The 19,773-nt window shown below is 48.0% G+C and overlaps 1 protein-coding gene across 9 annotated transcripts in view; it reads left to right on the top strand.

Moving 5' to 3' along the window:
- LOC120896578 overlaps positions 1 to 19,773 on the top strand; it is a 136,055-nt gene that overhangs the window by 16,843 nt on the left and 99,439 nt on the right. For all 9 annotated transcript variants that reach the window (XM_040301430.1, XM_040301006.1, XM_040301348.1 and 6 more), the window contains one exon: positions 1,288 to 2,936. In XM_040301430.1, coding sequence (XP_040157364.1) covers positions 1,288 to 2,936 — 1,649 coding nt within the window. The remainder of the gene's footprint in view (positions 1 to 1,287; positions 2,937 to 19,773) is intronic.

Genomic DNA, 19,773 nt, shown 5'->3' with positions numbered 1-19,773 from the left:
GCTCACACAACAGGGCATGTCAACTTACTTGGAAACTGTTACAGGATACTAAAAAAAACGGAAAAAAATAGTTGCTTGCTCCCGTAGGCAGACACCTATTGAAGGCCATTCTGCTATTGTTTGCGGACAGAGCGGAGTATTGATGTGGTTCTAAAATATCCATCTAAAAGTGAGACAGCCCTGTAGTGTTCTTTTAAGTGCCAAGCAACACTAGCTGCAGGTATTAGGTTCAATTCTAAATTAGAACCTGTAATAATAGATTCAAAATTTAGTGCAATGGTGATTCCGTTGTAGCTAACAATCTTAAATTAAAAGATAATTTAGCTTGTTCAAAAATTAATTGAGATTAAATATTCTAGCTTTTCTATTAAGTTACCAAGAAGGTCAATTTCATCATTAAACTGTGATCTTCCATTTTTGCTTCAACGTTAACAGCCGCACATCTCTCTTTGCTGCTCACGATGCAAATTCCTCCTACCGCAAAAAATCATTTTTTTCAGTGTCTGTTTGCAGAGCAAGGTGGAAACTGCACAAATCCTTCAGCGCATACCTTCAGCAACAACTTGCCATGATCATTCTCCTTTGCAGGGAGACTCTTGCGCCAAAGCCTCATTCCCGTTCCTTCGTGATCGCCATCACACCACACACACACATACGCTCCGTAAATCATCACTCCGAACAGAAACTGCTCGAGAAACATGTTCAAACGCGATAGCACACAATACAGACAGCATAAGAATGTGGGACGATACAAAACGAAGACGAAGACAGGCAGAGAGACACAAACACACCAAAAAAACAAAACAAAAACCCTTCGAGAACGAACAACCGAGACAGTTTCTTGTGCGCAAAAGGGCGCAAAGGCCAGGGCGTCGTCGTAAAGTAACAAAAAAAAACTAGACCCAAGACCTTTCACCACAACACACCGTTGGCGGTGTTCCGTTTCTGAGATTTTGCTTCTCGCTAAAGGCTTGTTTTTTTTTTGCGCTCGCTTATGCTGCTGCCCGAGATATGCGCATTTATGCTTCCCCGTTTGGTTGGTTGGATGGTTGGTTGGTGCATGCACACTGAACACCGAGAAAGTGCGTAATGTGCGAGTTTGGTGTAGCAGCCAGTCTGTATCATTGTATGTATGTGCACGCGTGTGTCTGTGTGTGAGAGAGGGTGGATTTTTTGGTAAACTTTATGTTGTCTCTGTACCTTGTTCTTTTTTTCCATCTCTCTCTTGCTCTATTATCTCTTACTCACACCCTTTATGTTGTTGTGCTCATAATCTCCCTTCAACAGGTTTACGCCGATAATAATGGCAATGGGGAGAGGGTGACAGCCGCCGCACCGGATAGCAGCAACATGAACAGCATTAACAACAACACTGAGCGTACCTGCAGCAGCAATCGCAGCCCGCCGAACGACAGTTTGTGCATAATTTCCGCAATGCTGCGCCGGACGAGCACCACGGCAACGGTGACGGGTGGTGGTGGCACCCCCGGAGGAGACCTACATTTGCCGTCCACCGAACCACGGTGGAAGGGACCGAGCACCACCGCCACCACCACCGTAGGGCAACATAATTCCACCATAGCAACGCCGTTGCTACCCTTGCAGCACGCTGGCTGCGGTAATATTGGTGCGCTCGCAGCACCGCTCTCACGCACACCAGCACAGCGAGCCCTGGAAGGGGAAGCAGCGGCCGTGCCGTTCGAGTCCGGTCCGCCAGTGGCGTGCGCCGTCAGCGCGTTTAATTGTGTGCGGCAAGCGAACGCAGCAACATCGACGTCGGTGCGTCGTGCGGACGGTGCGCAAGCGGATCGTGTACGCAGCAGTGAGATCGATCGCGACGTAACGGAGCAGCAGCAAGTGGTGGTGGTGCATAGTGGGGAAGGAAGCGGAGACGGCGACCGTCCCGAGCAGCTTTCCGTGGCGATGCGGCTGAACGTGCCGGCGGCCGGGCTGGCCGAGGGCGGCAGCCGGACCAGTGTGTACATTCCCGCCGAGGGGGAGGGCCCGCCCGCGGCCGGTGTGTCGCTGCCGGCGCTGACGATCCAGGTCAATCGGCTCGATCCAAACAATCAGCAGCAGAATGATGTGGTTAACAATGCGGCGTCCGGCGTGAGCATAGTGAGCTGCTACCGGGCGGCCCCGGTGGCCAGCGGCCCGCAAGAGCCGGTGGAGTGTGGAGGGGGGCAGGGTGCCGCAGAGCAACAGTGCAGTGTGGTGGTGCGCCCCGAGCCGGCGGCAGGCAGTGAGCAGCAGGGCGGTAGTGTAAATACGAGTGAGGCGGCCGTCGAGCCGATGGTGCAAGTTTCTAGTGTCGATCGGTCGATCGAATCGCCCGGGGCAGGGCGCAACGGTGCGAGTGAGTGTGGGGAGGGGGGCAATCGAAGTGCACAGGGCAGTGGGGTCGCAACGCCTTCGCGTACCTTTACGTCTACCGAGGCGCAAACGGATGACACAATCCAGCAGCAGCAGCAGCAGCAACAGCAACATCAGCAACCGCAGCAGCAGCAACAGTCACCTCAACCAGCGCATCTTCTGCTGCAGCATCCGGGGTTCATCGGCAGCCCGGCGGTGGCCGCGGAACCGCTCGTGACGACCCTGCTCGGCCCGCCCGGGTCCGAGTTTAGTACGCGCGAGCATCGGCGGCGTGAGCGACGCGAGCGGCGACAGGCGCGCAACCGGCTCCAGCACATCCATCCGCTGGAACCGCCGGTACCGCCGGCACCGTTGCACCGGTCGCCACCGCCGATCGAGATCATACCCGACATTCTGCACAGCCATCTGCCACCGCCGTACACGACCCTGCCGATGGGAGCCTCCCTCCTGCCGCAGATGATCCCGGCGAATGCGGTCGCGGCCGCCGCCGCCGCCGCCGCTGCCATACCGGTCCGGGCTGCCGATGATTGCCGCTACACGTTCCCGATACCGATCATGCGAAGGTAAGTGACCCCAAAGGGTGGCCTGTGAACCAATGTTTTGTTTACTTTCCAAACGGGCATCCAAACGGCGGCGGTACGCGGCCTGGGCCAACTGCTATTGATTTTTCACTTTCGTTTGTGGTTTGTGCGTTTTTTCCCCCTCTTCTTTTGCCTTTTTGTTTTTGGTTTCTTCCGGACCAGGCGGAGGGGGCTGGGGGTTGGTGTGGGGTCTCTGAGCGCCCACAAGGTAACACAGCGCGATCCAAAACTCACTTTCTCTTCCTTCGATGAACGATGGGGAGGGAAAGGAGAGTGAAGAGCGATGTCTTTCGGGTCTCGGGGTTTTAAACGACAACACACCCGGCGGGGTCGTCACCTATCACCGGGAGGCCCGGTGGATAGGGGGTTTGAGTTGAGCTTTTTCTTTCCCCCTTGTGCTGTTGGTTAGGAAGTGAAAGGATTTTGAAGAAAAAAAAAATGAAGTAGTGATCCATCTTGTTGTGGCACGAGAAGCGTGGAAGGGAAGGGACGGTGCAAGCGGCTGGGCTTGGGTTAATCTGCGCGACACGCAATCATCGTGGGGTCCGGGCATTGCCAATTGCATCCGGTTTGTTGGGACCTTTGGGAGCGGGGAGGAACGGTGGGATGCTGCTTAACCAGGCAAAAAAGAAGGTCGATCGTATTTTGTTGGTATCCGGTTCGAAGGACCAAGAAATTTGATACGGTGTGTTATTTGGGATGGTTATTTTTGTACAATCGTTTTGTACCTATAGGGAAGATTTCGTGTTTGGGTGGTATCAACACTGTATTTTTTATTTTTCTTTATTATTTTGAATTTCTGCAAAATCTTGAATTACCATGGAGTAAAACCAATACTGTATTAGAAATTGGGTGATGTATCGTAAGGTAAATTTCTCACGAGTTGCCATTTTGTGTAAGAATTTTACTAGGAGGTTATCCATCTCCTCATTATTTGATTTTTTCTCCATAACAGATGCAAGGCCTAATTTACTCAATTTGGTTGATCAACATAGGTGTAATTTTCTTAGAGATTTGACTCTATTCATCCTGTCTGTGCTGTAATGTTAATTGAAATGTTCGATTGTGTGAACAAAATGGTATTGATAATGATTCTTGGCATTTCCACGAAGCCTCCCTCTCCCTGTTAGAGATATGCAGTTTTTTAATAACTCATAGCCAATAAGTATTAAATTCTTTTATAAAAACCACATCGTCAGATTGTTCAATGAAATTGAAAGTTCATCCATCACAGAAGGATTTTCTTCCACTCTAGGTTTTAACGACCTATGTGCGACCATTACATGTGTGAGCGACTTTGTAGAGGTCTACTACTAAAGACTTACCTACCGAGTAGTCAAAATCAAGACCATTTCTTAAAGAGAAACAATCGGAATTGAAATCGTCCGACTTTGCAGGAGTCAGCGGTTCTATCCACTACACAATTTGGAAGCTCTGGGCTGATAGAATTCCAATATTGGGACCGTTTCCGTTTTAAGTTTGTAGGCTGAAATTTCAGCCTGTCAGCTGTTTGCATTGCAGTTTCGAGCAGCATCTAAGTGGGTATAATATACAGGTGAGCTTATCTCAAGGTGTATGAATTTAGAAGACTGATTTATATCGTTTCTGTTTCTGAATGAAGATTTTAAGAGTGTTTTGTGTATTCGTCACGCCTGCAGAAAGCTTGTTTGAACAAAAGTTTTCACCCATCCTATCAAAAAGTGATATTTAAATTTTGTTGTAAAAAACAAGCTATGAGACCACCTGGATTACATGCACTTTGATTCTGGATTCCATCACCAGCTCTCTTTAATGCACCTTGGGATAAATTTAAACACCACCTTGTTGAGTAGGTGCTCGAATCTAATCATTGCTTTAAGGCTGAAATAATCTAGACTAAAAATCGCAGGCTAGTTTTATGTGTGGTTTTGTATGGAGTGTTTACATGATTTCAGTCTCCAACTGTCAAACTCCATTTTAAAAAAAATGACTAGAATCGTGAAGGGCCCCATTGTTTTGCTTGACTTGTCACCTGAGTCAGCTCATTCAGTTCAAGTCACACGCCTAGTCCATAACACTTCTAGTCAATGCAGTGAAATATCCTTTAATCCTAAACTGTTCTACGCTTATAGTTGAATTATCCTTCGTTTTACTCCGTTTAATGAATCCTTTAATACCGTTCTAAATCATTCATGTCATCGAACAAAAAAGCACTCACACACAATTAGTAAACTCTTGGCACAGCTAATTTCGTCCCGCCGTTCGACAGCTGACTTCCTGTGGCTGGGACCGTTGTGCAACTTAATTAGCGCTGTCGCTATTGCTGCTGCTGCTGCTGCTGCATTCGAAAATTCCGCTTCACTTCCGCTTTTTTAGGCATGCCCTATATGAGCCCCGCCGTACGGCCGTATACACGCCGTGATGTTTACTTTCGTTTGACATATCGTTTTTACCATCCCACGCTAACGACGCGACGACCCTGACAAGGCCGGGCTGGGATGTGTGTGGTGTCTCGAGCAGTGTGTGTTTTGGGGCGTCGTCGTCGTCGTCGTTCTGATTGTTTCGTCTGCACTACTAACTCAACCTAAAATGATGACGACGGTGCGGCTGCTTGCGATAATGAAACATGAGCCCGAGCAACGACGGGCGCTACTACTATGTCTTACCTGCGCCCTGCACCACGTTCTGCCGAAGCTCGTCGTCGGCGGTTGTCTTTTCCGCGCTGATTAATTATTCATACAAAAAGCGGTGGCATGCGGAGTTTCCATCGGGTCCGTATTTTTTTTTGTGTGTGCTTCTGCACCACTGTGAAAACCTGGAATTTTGAACCTGGTGGAATTCAACCGCCACAAAGAGCGCAGCACTCATCGCGCGATAGTCGTTCGTCGTCCGGGCGGGGAATTGAGATTTACGGCGGATCCGATTCCCGCGATTCTTCCTAAGCTCCACCGCCGGCTCCAGGTGTGGACGGAGGACGACTGTATTGTCTGCAGCTGCGTGTGCCGGAAGTGGTGGAATGTGTATAGCGCCGGGCGGTGCCGGGTTTGAGAAGATAAGTGATCGGTTCGAGGGGTCGTCCGCCCGACTGCTTTGACGTAATGCTCTCGGTGATTCGGTGTGGCTGTAACGATTTTGCTTCATTTTATGTGGTAAGGGTGCTCTATTTAACTGTGGCGGTGGCACCACTATTCGAGCACCACCGAGCACTACTACAGCAGTGGTATGCGTTACGTGATACGGGCTTGAATCAAGCATTCACAGCAAGAAGAAAGTGACTTACCAGAGCCCTTTCTCATGAATGATACATCGGAGCGGTAACTGTTGTGAGGGTGGAAAAATGCCACAAAAGAAATGGTGCCTCCATCCGGAAGCGGTGCGAAGAGCTGCACATTAATTCGGTGACTTTCATTTAAAGCCATAGTGACCATAGTACTGCGCTGTGATCCGCGGATTCCATAGCCCGCTGTGTGTTCTGCACATGACGCAACGCATGTCTTGTCTGTTGGGTACGTTGCTTTTTTCGTCTGTTCGAAGCGTACAAATGCAGTCGGATATCATTTCTTTATGGCGTTCCATGGTCGTTGTTGCGATGGCAACGGCGGGCTGGGCCGGGCACGTGATGGCCTAATTATAAATATGCATCCCCAGTTTCACCTCGTTCACAACTCGATCGGATGCCCTTTTTTGTTGGCCGGCTCCGTTTCATAAGCAGGAATTTATAAACAATGCTGCTTCACTGTCTCTCTTTCTCTTTTGTTGGGTTGTTTTTGCCTCAAAATTGTTAATCCCACCGACGTTGAAAGCTTCTGGTGGCGCGCTTAGCTTTAAGTTGAAATAATTATGTACACGTTGTATCATTGTACGCGTTACGTGTGTACAACATGCTTTTCTCGTTATGTTTTCTCTGCCATCTTATAAGTTGTGTTGTTTTATTATACGGCATTCGTTTGGCTTCATTTAAAAGATGTACCGATTGTTGTGCGGATTAATGCTTTTAAAAAGGTACTGCACTGTTTTGTACCGCGTGATGTGTGCTGTTCCTCCGGCTAACTTGCAGGAAGTAGCGAGAAGAAGATGTCTCTTAAAATGTAGGTCATTGTGCATTGTGCGGAGTTGAGGGGAGTCACAAATGATGATGTTTCTTCCATCAGCCTGGAATGTAGAACGTGCCCGGCAGAACGTTCCACGCTTACGCCACAATTTTATGCTGCCGCTGTCATAAAGTCAGTCTCTCTTGCTCCGGTTTTGCAATCTGTCCCGCCTGTCGCCGGTTGCGTGTGCCGTGGGTGGCGTTTTCTTATCGAGCGATGTCGCCACGCACCGCGTTCTACGCGTTGCGTCATTTTTATAAAAGACCCCCCCCCCTCCATCATTAAAGAAAAGTGTCAAAGTGTCAAAGTTTCATCTCACGTAACGGTCACGCGCGGTGTCGGAAAACTTTGGAGAGAGAGAAAAAAAAAACCCCACCACCACCGACCAACAATGTAATCCAGCAACAAATGGCGACTGTGCTGGAAAAATGTGCGGTCCAGCGTCGGTGGCTGACCTTTCCACGGGCATAAAAATAGATGAATTTCCTCCATTTTCCCCATGCTCGTTCACACCATCAGGATCATGTCACTCGTCATCCCACAATGTCACAATGTTCAACGTTTTCCACTCCATTCCGGGAGTACCAGCAATAGCTTTTCTCCATCCCTCCCCCCGGAAGACCGGCTCAAACATGACATACCCAGTGGGGAGGGGTTTGGGGGGTTTTGGTTCGAAATGACAGAAACGGAAATTAATTCAAATATTCATTTCCATATCATCGGAGCTGTCGCGCGTGGTCCGGTGTTTTGTCCAGCATCGCAAGGGGGGAGTATATTGTGTCCCCACGCCCGGGGCCGCACTGGCTGACGGATGGAGAATGATATAGCAGCGAGAAAAAGAAACGGAAGGACGTGTGGTTTCCATCGCCATAGGAAAAACATACATCAACATCCAACATGTGTGTGTGTGATGTTTGGTGTGCCCCAGTTTACAACACAGCGTCACTGGAAGGGCACAGGAAAAGTGTCAACGCCGGGGAGACGGGGGGAGATGGTGGGGGGGGTGGGGAAGCCACCCGAATGTGTGGGTGAATTTTTAGAAAGTAAATCGTCGCTCGGCTGGACTCGTGCGGCAGGGCGAAAGACTCGCTAACAAGACGGTGTTGCGGTGCCGCGTTTCGAAGAATGGATCGAATAAATTTAGCTTCTGTCATAAATTTTGGGGACCCGTGGTTGCCACTCTTCACATTGGAGGGCCTGTCAAAATGCAGCCGCCGCTTGGAGTGGTGCCGACGTCACCTAATATTAGACGCGAAGTGCATTTTATTCCGCTTTTTGCTCGATTGTATGCATTTTTTTGTATTCCATGTCTTCAGCTGCTGCGGGGCGGAATGATAAACGACCGGCAACTGGTAGGAATCGTGAACAAAATCTTCTTGCCCTCCTCCCAAAAAATCCAACACCGCTCAAGGTCTCGGCGACAGAGCACTAGACATTAGTCAATGCGTGGAAAACGGAAAGCCGATTTGGATGGTCGGGGGACTTTCTGAAGTGCTATTTTTAGTGTTTCCCCGCTCGGGACAGATCCGTTGCAACTGTGAATGCACCATTAAGCGTGTGCGCGCGCGATAGAAGAGAGTTCTTGGCTCGTATGTGGTGCCGTATGTTGTTATTGCGTATGGTTTTCTTTTTTTTTTTGCTTCTTGTTTGTAGTGTGTGTGCCTGCACTTTGCCTGAGGGTGATAAATTTGCCCCTGCCTTGTGCGGGGCGCTTCGTGGTTAGTTTTCCGCTTTCCCGTTTTGGGGAGGTAGGGAATGCGCATTTCACTGCGGCGCGCCACTCGTTGCACTTAATTGCTACAAATCTCTGCGAGCGCAAGAGACGGCGGTGGTTCGCGTCCTCCGTTTGGTCGTTTTGGTTTGGTTTGGGGCGCCCCTCTTAGCACAAAGCCGTGTGAGTGTGAAATTAAAAGCAGGATCACTTTTCCTTCAAGGAAAAGTGCAATTAGCTACCACCGTGGTAGGAGTGAGCGAGCGAGCAGTATGATGTTTTATTTTTGTTTCACAAACGCTCTCTTAAGCGCAGGACGACCGGGCCAAGGAGGGAGGAGGATGTTGTGCTTCGGCTAGCCTATTACACGCTGCTTCTAATTATAGAGCGGATGTTCGGGTTCGGAAATGTCACTGGAATCATCTAGCTGCTGTTGGCAGTAGAGCAACCAGCAAACGCAGCTGTGTGGCTGCGCAGAAAGGAGAAGGGAGCGGGAATCGAATTAAATGTTTTTATTAGGCGTAGCATGAGATTTGAGAACACACACACACACAGACACACATGCTGGAGGAAGGTACACATAGTACCGATAGTAGAAGGGAAAGAGGAAGCGAAGCATGAGATTGAAAGTGAATCCTCTCGTGATGCTGCGTTTTTTTTGTATGTGTGTGTGTGTTTTATGCCATAGAATCGGTTTAATGCTCCACATTTGCTTCGACTGTGGGGGACGGTGGGAGGAGGGTTTTCTGTCAACCTATGTAACGAACCGGGCGGTATCGGTTTAATTAAAACCATTCACCACACTGAGAAGCGAATCGGTGCAATCTGCTCCAAACTTTTACTGCTTTTAATAAACGGAGGGAATCGCTTTCTGTAGTGAACTGCAAAAATGAGCAAATATTAATTAAGTTTCGTTTTTTTTTTAAATATTCGTAGACCTGTGAGCGATCGAACAATAAGGGCATTGAGAGTTTATGGGAAACCGTGAGTTGATTTTTTTCTATTAAAGGTGCAAACATAGGTAGCGTGAAAGGGAAAATTAATTTTTGGTGCACAAGAGTGAATGTTCTGTTTTATGTAGTAAATGAGAGCTAATGTAAATGAGGGATGAATATTATTTCCTATCATCCTATACTTACTTTTTTAGGTGATGTCTGAAGCATTAAAAAGTCAATAATTTGATTAGAAATCACGTTAAAAATATAAAATAATTGGTAATGATTGCAGCTAGTATTTATTCGCATAGAGTATGACATTTAACAATTATGAGAATATTCTATACAAATCACGCTTAGTTTGAAGCTCATTTCGGCTAGCAAAACAGTTCGAATCAACGTGTCCTAACGTATGACTCTTTTTAAGAGAAAACGTGTATTGTTTAAGATAACGATTTTGAGAAGATCGTTGTTTGTAAAGCATGTCAAAATGTGATGTGGCAGAGCGCAATTATCAATTGAAAATATGCGCATATCCCGGTAGATGAACATTTCCACTGACATGGACTGTTAATTCAATACTTAAATCTCCCGTTAACGTCTAAACAAATACAACCAAACATCCAAATTTTCATTAACACGTTCACGCTACCCCTAATCACTGCTTAACGGGCGACTACAAACAGAACCTTTCAAGCAGTTAGATACCAACACAACTACCAAACATTGGCGTGGTAAATGCTCCAAACAGCTTTTAGCGGGTGCATTCCTTGCCACGCGGCACAGTTAAACACGTTGCCATCCCTCTTGGTGGGGCAGCCAGTGTCTTCAAAACACACGGCGGCAGCACAAACAAGTCCAACACACCGATACAAAATCACGGCACTGGGACGACTTCGTGACTGAGAAACTGATCTTACCGCACCTCAATTTTGTGGTGCTTTATTTCTCTACCCACCGCCCGAACACACCGACCAGCGAGCAGTTTGCTTTTCTTTGTCCAGTAATCTGGGCCAAATTCATTAGACCGCTCCCCCTGGTCCCGTCGCCGTCGTCCACATCTCGTCCGATGTGGAGAATTGTTGTCGCGCTTTTTTTCCTCTACGTTCACCTTCACCTTTCGCTAACCTCGTTTACGCGGAGGGGAAAATTGGGGGCGAAGAAAAAAACGCCGGGCGCTAAACGATGGCCACCAGCAAACACACTACCAATTGGTAGAAGGTTAGTGTACCCCGGGTGAGGAAAGAACAAATGCGAGATATTTTGCAAGAAAAGTTTCAAGTGCGTTTGGGGGGAGAGAAGACATTGAGTAAAATCAACTGAAGAAAGGAAAAAGGGATCGGTGTTTTGGTGTTGAAGGAGGAACAAAAATGCCGTCCGTACAAAAAGTAGGAGCTAATGTCCACAAATTAGTGGGGCTCCGTCTAATCGTGGTGTTCATCAACCCCAAAAGTTCTCTACTGTGGTCCGTCCTAATGTTCTAACAAAATGTCGCCGTGGTCGATTCTTTGTTTTTGTTACGGCCGTAAAAATAGACGAGCGAATCGAACGCGAACTCCAAACCACAAAGGGAAATAGAGAGAGAGAAAGAGAGCGGAAAAAAGCGATAGAAAACTATCACCACAAACCCCAGAAACACAAAGAGAAGTAGCGAGACGCAATAGATGAGTCTTAGACACAAAAGAAACAGGCACATTGGCTGCCAATGATGTGCTAGCAGCAGCAGCAGCAGCAGCAGCATGTCTGCTAAGCAAAAACCTTTTCCCACTTTGCTCCCGTCTAACTTTCGACTTCAAGTTTTCACTGATCACCTTTTTTTGTTTGGTAAGGTGGAAGACGTACAGCGATTGCTGTTTATGTCTACCCCTTTTGGCATGGCAGAGAACGGAGAGAAACGGAGGAGATCTTTTCAACAGTGTTTAGCTGTCCATCTGCGGGCAGCTGTGCCTAAAGACTCTACCAGCATTCCCTCGGGAGAGCAAAAGACAAACGGTTTTTGGACCGGTGGCGATCGAGACGGTTTAGAGCAACTCCCTCGCACTCGCGATATGTCCGTGGATGGAAATTCAATCAATCAAATCGAATCGGCGTTTGAGATGTTGGTTGCTGACTGGCTGGAGCAGTGCTGTGAGTTTGGAACAGGGAGAACGGAATGCCACAGAGTGTGGTGAGAACAGACGCCTAGAATCTTGGAACGGTAGAGGAGGTTTTGAGGTGTAACATTAATTTGATCGTGGCGAATGATCCCACCCGGTGGGGAGTAAGACCCACCAGCAACAGCATAGACAGCCACACGATCGGATACAATGTGGTGCTGGAAAAGGGGAGGAATGTTCGTGGGCAAAGGCAATGGCTCCAATGGTTCTTAAGCATTGCTAATGATCGACGAAAACGAAACGTGCGCAAATGCGGCGCGGGTTTTGCCTGCTGTGTTCCCGGTCGCTTGTGTTTATGATCGGGAATTTGGAGTTCGGTCCCGGAAATCCCCATCTCGGTCCATGCAAAGCGGTACATGTGGGTAGAGCGCCCGGGGCTGGAGCAAAACAAGTGTTTAATGAGATTGAAATTGTTCTCCGCCACAGCCAGCGCGCACTGGGCCTTAATGGGCATGCAAGAATAGAAACTTTTCATCACATACACACAAACATACACGCTTCACCCTAATGTGCATGACCTTTAACGATGATTAAACGGTTAATTCCTCTTTATTGGATGGGGGTTTGAGCGCTTTTCTTTTGCTTCGGATCTTTGACGTGGGGATTATTATTGGGTTCGCATTGGGCTGGGAAGGATTAGTTGCGGCAGATCGCACATACTTCGGTTCGCATTTGGGTAATAATGGCGGGAATAATGGGGGTTTGATCTTCTGTTTTTGATTACCACGACGTTAGGAGCGCGAGCGCTCTCGGTTCCGTTAGATCGCTCAGCTTGAGGTGCGATTTGTTGAAAATGTGGCTGATTTGTTTGGAGCAGCAAGGTGTCGGCGATCTTTCGGACAAAAAGCAGCCCTTCTTTCGAGAGTTCCACGATCGTTTTTTTTAAATATTGGGATGCCAAGAGGCTGCCACTTGCTGTTGCGGTTCTTTTGCGGAGTTTTTTTTTTTGACATCATCGGAATGAAGAGAGACTGGCGAGCGAGAAATGTAACCGACAAGACAGCATCACGTGCTTTGCTGCTGATGTGCAATTGCTGCTTCGGCACGATGTTGCTAATGAATTTCTTTAGCGCTTGCAAGCGAACTTGGGTTTGAGATTTGAGAAATCGTGATTGACCTGCATTTGGGTGCTTTGGTTGGAAGGGGAATGTTTCTTTTTTACCGAATGTTTTTTTCCGACATCGCTTCAGAACTTATTGCTTTCTAGGCTAGGTTGTTGCAAACATGGTGATGACGCACATCATCACACTGTAAATTTGAAACCTGTTCCGAAATTTATAAATTCTGATCTGTCTTGAAGGTTCTCATGAAAAAATAAGGGATATTTGATTCAATTTAGCCCAATAGACCTCTGGTAGACCCGCAATGCTCTCCAATTTCAAGCGTCAAGTAGCCCTCTCCTATGTTTCGTATGTTTGGCTCGGTTTTGCGAAGGTCTCGATCCCAGTTCTGAAGGGTTTTTGGGGGATATCGCTTAAAAGCTTAATACCAGAGCAACAAAAAACCCCATGTCTATTGAAGTTTGAAGGCGGTTCGTAATTAAGTGTGACATTTTTGCATTCCTTCTGTCGGCGGCGTACCTGTTGTGGCCCAACCGAGGATAAAGCACACATTCCTCGTCCCGAGAAAAAGGGTCTTTCGACCCGATTTTGGGCTCAAGATTTAATCAAGGTACGCGCTCTCGCAAAAAAGGTGGTCCAATCCCCATGAGCGCACATTATGAAATTGAAATACGTGTGTGTGTGTTTGTGTATGTGGTGTTGTTATTTTATTTATATTTTTCTTACAAATCTGCTCTTCCAAACCGTTGAGAAAAGGTCGCCCAGGTAATAGCTGCGCAGCTTTGTTGTTGTTGCCGTTTGTTGCACCGTTCGGCTCTCGGGGGCTCGAAACTGCTGGGGAAACCTAATGCGAAAAGCGAGTCCGCACATAAGCGATTGGGTTTCACTTGGAACCGCTCTTCATAGAAGGCCTTCTGCCGGGTGGCTTCTATGGCCCGCGAAAGTGGAGCATCGTGTGTGGAGGCGCGAGGCACAAAACACAAAGAAATGGAGTGATGCTGGGGTGGTGCGCTCGATGCTCGATGACACGCCGTTGATGATCGTGCGTTGATGATGAAGAGAGCGTTGCGTAGCGTGTTTTTTTTGTGTGTAGTGTGGTCAAGATGTTATTCTGCTTCGATCACGATGGGGCGGTGCTTGAGAAATGGCGGCCTCGATCAACATTTTTCATTTTTCAAAACCTCATCATCAGCACGAACGTTCAAGACACTTTGTGCTGTTAGATGAACCGCTAGGAAATTCGAGCCACAAAAATATGGATAGCAATGGGCGCTGATGGTGTGTGACTCATGCTGCTGCCTGATGCTGCCTGGAGGGCGTTTTTTGGGGTTGCTATTGCTAAAACAATTTTACGTAAAAACCGAACAACCATCAGCTCAATAACTCTCGCCTTTCGCCGTCGGCTCGTTTAGATAAAGCGTTTGAAGCGTCACTGTTGCGCTGCAGGGCGTCAAGTGCGTTTCGAGCGCAAGCATACGCCCCCCTCCGAATCGATGGTTGCTGATTAAACGATGGCCCATGAATAATGAATGCAATTTTTATGTTGATGTGAAGTGGCCCTTTCAAACAGCAGACGGCTCATCTCGCAATGCGTTCCAATGCGTGCTCGGTCAGTTCGGAGCGCAAACGAGCACCCCAAGTGCGTGAGCAGGCACTTAGTTTAATTAAGCTAACAGCCTATAAAACTCCACTAAGCCTATACCACTCGACCAGATTGTGTGTGTGTGTGTGAGTAAATGAGTGGCGACTAATAGAAGGAATGGTTCCTTGTGAATGCTTCTTATTGAGCGTGTTGAGTGTCGCTCTGGGCCTAAGAAGCATCTGTTGCTTGTACGTTGCGGTGGTGCTTGTTGCGGGACACTCGACAGCCGCCGAAACGACTTTCTGCCAGTGCCGGAAGCAAGTGAAGTGCGTCTGTGAAGATGAGAGTAGCTTATTGTTTTCATTGTGTTACGACACAAAGATCCCAGCATCTTGAACGCTGGCTGTGCCAACAGGGATGTGTTTTAGTACCCGACACGACGAAGGATTTGTCGCTTTTTGAAGGGATGCTTTTATGTTGATGTTGTTACATTAAAAAAACGCATGTCCTTTATGACACTCTGCGTTGAAAGAAAGGACATTGCCATGGGGAGAAGTTGTGCCTTTTGTCATTTTTATGTCATGCCATACCGCGGAACCATCTTCCGGTAATGATTTTTGGTAAAACACACAAACAACCACCATCATCATCACCAGCATCTCCGGAGGGAACCACACAACGGGTGATGCCTTTAAGTGGTCTTAAAATGAGGGGGGCATGTATCGCCATAAATGTTTGCCCTCTCGACCACGAGCGTAGAACACCGGTGTGTCCGTGTTTGTTGAGGTTAAAAAATCAACAAGCGAATAGCATTTCATGCCTGTGTAAAAAGCCGCATTTAAAATGGCTTTAAATTTCACATCCTCGCCGCTGCTTGGGTTCAGCGAATTGTGTTCTAACCGTGACACGGATTCTACCCCTTGGGGTGTCCAACAGGGGGCAAACATTTCTTGGAAGGTATCATCGCCAATACTGCACAAGGTAAAGGAGCAGCAGCAGCGAAAGGAAACAAAATCCTTCAACCAACTATTGCGACATTCGAGGTCGGAAAGGCTAAAAAAGGAAACGACGAACCGTATTATCCGTGCCCTGCGATGACATACTTTTGCGCTGTGTGCCTCTGCGCGCGCTTTTTGCCTGTTTCCTCTTCCCGAATGCCAGCTCGTGACGTTTTGCGTCTCGTTTTTTTTTTTGCGTACCCTTGGCTGCTAACTATCGGCCATTCAAGGACACACGACGACACCTTTCTGTCTGATTCCGTGCTGTGCCGTGCTGTGTTGGGTGTGCTTTCGTCGCCACGTGAGTAATCGCTTGGGCCCGTGATTCATTTATGATGGCGTAGGGAGGGGGAGGGGGGAATGTTTGTCCCCCGTAACCCCCTGTGTTTTGTTAATGACATTCTGAAAGGACTGCTGCAGACTGCTTGGGTAGGATGTAAAACAACAATTATATAACATGGCCTTTTTTGTTGCTGCTTTCCCATTTTCGAGATGAAGGGAGATCCATGGCGAAAACGGAAATACAAGGAACGGTTCGTACCACCCAACGATAATTCCTACACAACTCAAGGACATGGCAATGTGAGGAAGCAAAAAAAGATTTTTAAAAGCACCCAAAGCTTCCTTTCGCACTAGCTCGTTGCTGTCGGTTTGTCACCATGTTTGCAATCTAAAATGAATATCAAATCGAGCGCAAATCGTGTTTTCGTCGTGTTATCAGAGTTTCGTAGAACCGAGTGGTTTTCAAGGTGAAAGTCTTCTCGGAATGGGTTTTTTTTTGCCAATGAGACCTCGGTGAAAAATCACCTTTTTTCCCGTGGTAGTAAACTTTCCATGGTACAGCGAGAGAGAGAGAGAGAGGAAGGAGCTTACGACGTGCCGACGTGTCGGCATCACAGTTATCTCCTCTAATCAGCTTATTTTTCAATCATGTCAACTATTTACATGATTTTCCTATATTTTTTTCCTGCTACCACCGTAAGTCTGAACTTTCCCACGAACGCGCGAAGGCAGGAGACGACGGAGAACCCTTAACACGTTGACCTACATTTGCTTTCTCTCTTTCTTTTTGCCTCTCCCAGCACGTGATTGAAAATGTCAGAAGGCTTGCGTGTGCTGTGTGTACTGGGGGGAGATGTTTTCGCATTTCCCTTCTAGGAAGATAGGAATCGCCCCCAAAGGGGGTAGCTCGGTTTTGTATTTCGCTTGCGTATCGACACATACACACGGCTTTTGCATTCACCGGCATCCATCCAGTCTCTCAGCCTTTGGGAAATGGATTTATTTTTGCCAACGATGCACACCTGCCAGCCGTTGTCGGGTACGGGCAAACGCATTGAATTAATAAGGTTAGGAATCGAACGTCGTGTGTGCGTGTGTTTCCGCCGGAACATGGGGCACAGAAATGGAACGATTGCATCCAATCGGCAGCAGCACCTCCAGCACCAAGCAATCGAAAGTGTTTGGCTGTGGGAGGTGGTGGCAGAAAGAGAAACCCATGGCGGCGGCGCATCGGTGGCCCTGTGGGGAGCTATCGATGGTGCATGCGAACAGTTTGGATCATTATGAAACGCTTCTTCTCGTACGATGCAACGAAGCGCGTGCATAACGACGACGACGACGGCGACTACCGTGCACTATATGCGTGCTTTTTTCCCTCTTGCTCTGTACGAGACCGTTTCCGGTCATAGTTGAGTGGCAGTGGAAAACAAATAGTGGTGGCAAGAAGTAGTAGCATGACGCCCTTTCCGATGGTTTGGCAGTAGCGAACGGACCGACGGATGTTGCACGGTTCAGTTCTACGCTGTGAGTGGGCAGTGAAGTAGAACAGAGCGCGTCCATGCGCGGCGCACTTCTTAGTCATCGCGCAAGGCGGCGATGCGTCGCAACGGCCACTAAAACTTTGATGATTCACTGTGCACTGTGCGATCTTGCGAACAGTGAAAGGAACAGTGATTGAGTGATTTACTCTGTTTCATTCAGTCGCTTCTTTTTCGACACGTGAATCTGAGTGTGTGATTGGAAATAGCGATGTCTTCGCTTCGGTAAAATGGGAATTGAACTCATCCCCTTCCAAAAACAACCTCAAGAAATGAAAAATAATTCCCAATCTTCGTTTTCAAAGTGACCTTGGTGATTGTTTGGACCAGGAATATAAAATCCCACCTCCTCCTCCTTCAAACTTTAATTATCTTGCCGAGGCTCACAGCTACACTCCCCTAATTTGGCGTGCTGGTTATTAGAAGCTGGCCCTCATCCCGACAGTGGCCCTGAATAAATATCAACATTTTTTCGCCATTCGCTTCGATCACGTAAGTGTGCCATCTCGTCCTCTAAGTCCCTGGTCGCGAGGGATCCGCCAGTCCCTGAAGCAGCATCATTAAATCAAGCATCTCAATGTACCTTACCAGTGGGGAAGTAGGAGATAGAGCAAAGAAGGCAGTAAATTTATGCACCCCTCTACCCCCAACGCGACCCTCCCGCCACGTCGAAGGTACATTATTATGGCGTACTTTATGTGTATCTCCCACGACGATCGCAAGCCGAGCCGAGCGCACGATCCGCGAATTGGTCACGTGACCGATACGAATTATGGGGGACCCGGGTGATGTGATAAGCAATTACCGAGGGTTCGAAGATGAAGATGACGTTGTTCGTGGTGTCCTCCTCCTCTACCGTTTATAGATTGGAATCGCTCGAGGGAAATGTAGCAAAAACATACCCCTAAATTACGTGGCATTAGTGGGTGGGTATTGAATCTCTCCGTGCCGGTCTCCACCTTATCGGCCGTGGTCGGTGTCGACGATGACAGACATTTCCTGAACATTTTCCATTTTACCAGAGGGTGTGGGATAAAGTACCCAACGAATATATTCAAAGGCGTGTGCCGTGTGCATCCTTAATTTCGGGGTTTTCCTCTCGGGATCCCAAAAACCCCGGTACGTCCCGTCGCTAGTTTCGGATTTAATTCCCTTTTTATTTCATTTTCCACGCTAGTTTAGGATGGCTTTTCCCGCAACGTCCGGATGTCATCCTGTGGCAGTGTTTGTGTGTGTGTGTGTGTGGGTTCTAGTTACTATTTTCGTCAGCTTTTCGTGAAATTCGCCGTAGTTTAACACCGCCGCTTAATGGCGTATCAACTAACATCCTTCGTGGAAAGGGCCGGGGGATCGAGACTGTACGAAGTCCCGTTTATCCGCCACATGCCCTCCACACACCCCTTCTGCATCCAGAAAAACCGAGAACCAGTACCGTTAGGGGATTAGTTAAGTTCGTTCGTATTTCGCGGCACCGTACAGAGTCGGTATTAAATTTCCAAATATTTGTCGAACACTGATGACACGACGCGCCGCAGAATCAAGGTGGTGTGGTGTGAGTGTCTGTGTGTTTGGTACCCCGAATATCATGTTGCGCGGGACCGGTCCGTGTGCTTCATTCCCGGTGTGGCCCGGGAGCGCTAAACTAGTTTGATGTTAAATGTGTGGAAAACGCGTGGCGTGAGCGCGATAAGGAAGTGTGCGGCGTGTTATCTCTCAGGGGTTTATAGCCTAGGGTACGGGACGGGCTGCTGTGGGAAGCATAGAAGCGAAGGAGGGTGCGGTGATTTCATTGAACACGTTTTATCGAGTGAAAATATCGTTCAATAATTTTCCACCAAATCAGTGCTATTGAAGGCATAGATTATGCCACTGCTACAGCGAATAGTGTTTTGCCTTCAATAATGGAAATCGAGTGAAATAGAACGACCAACGTCAACCAACAGCCATCGCTTCCATAGCATTGGAACTCGATTTAATTTAATCACAGCTCCGGTACCGTTCGGAGTTTTCGAACAGTGATCGGGAAGGGGCATAGGAGCGCAAACGTCTCGCATGGCGCAATGATGCCAGTTCAGCAAACGGAGGAGGCGGAGGGAAGGCGGTTTGTGTGTTTGAATGGTGTGAAAAATGAGCACGATCATCATAATCGAGTGAAAGTTCAGCACATTTCCAACTGCTCGAACACAGCGAGCTGCCTGACGGTGAACGGTGACCGGTGAAAGGGTAATGAACTTGAAATGTCATTAATGTGCTCTACCACTCTTCTTCTCTGTGTCTCTCCCTCTCTGTCCAATTTCTTCAACCTTCCGCCTACGTTTTCCAGCAGATCGAGTCGGTCGAATGCATGACCGAAGAAACCTCTTAGCATGCCAATATTCACTTTGCTGGCCTGGGTGTTTTTTTGTTTGTCATAAAACTTCAACGCGAAGAGGTGCTGGCTTGTGTGGCGGTTTGGTTGAGTGGCCAACCACTGTCTGCTCGTTCGC

This window comes from Anopheles arabiensis, chromosome 2 (assembly GCF_016920715.1).
Source record: "Anopheles arabiensis isolate DONGOLA chromosome 2, AaraD3, whole genome shotgun sequence".
Classification (NCBI taxonomy): domain Eukaryota; kingdom Metazoa; phylum Arthropoda; class Insecta; order Diptera; family Culicidae; genus Anopheles; species Anopheles arabiensis.
This window is presented reverse-complemented; position numbering and strand designations above follow the sequence as displayed.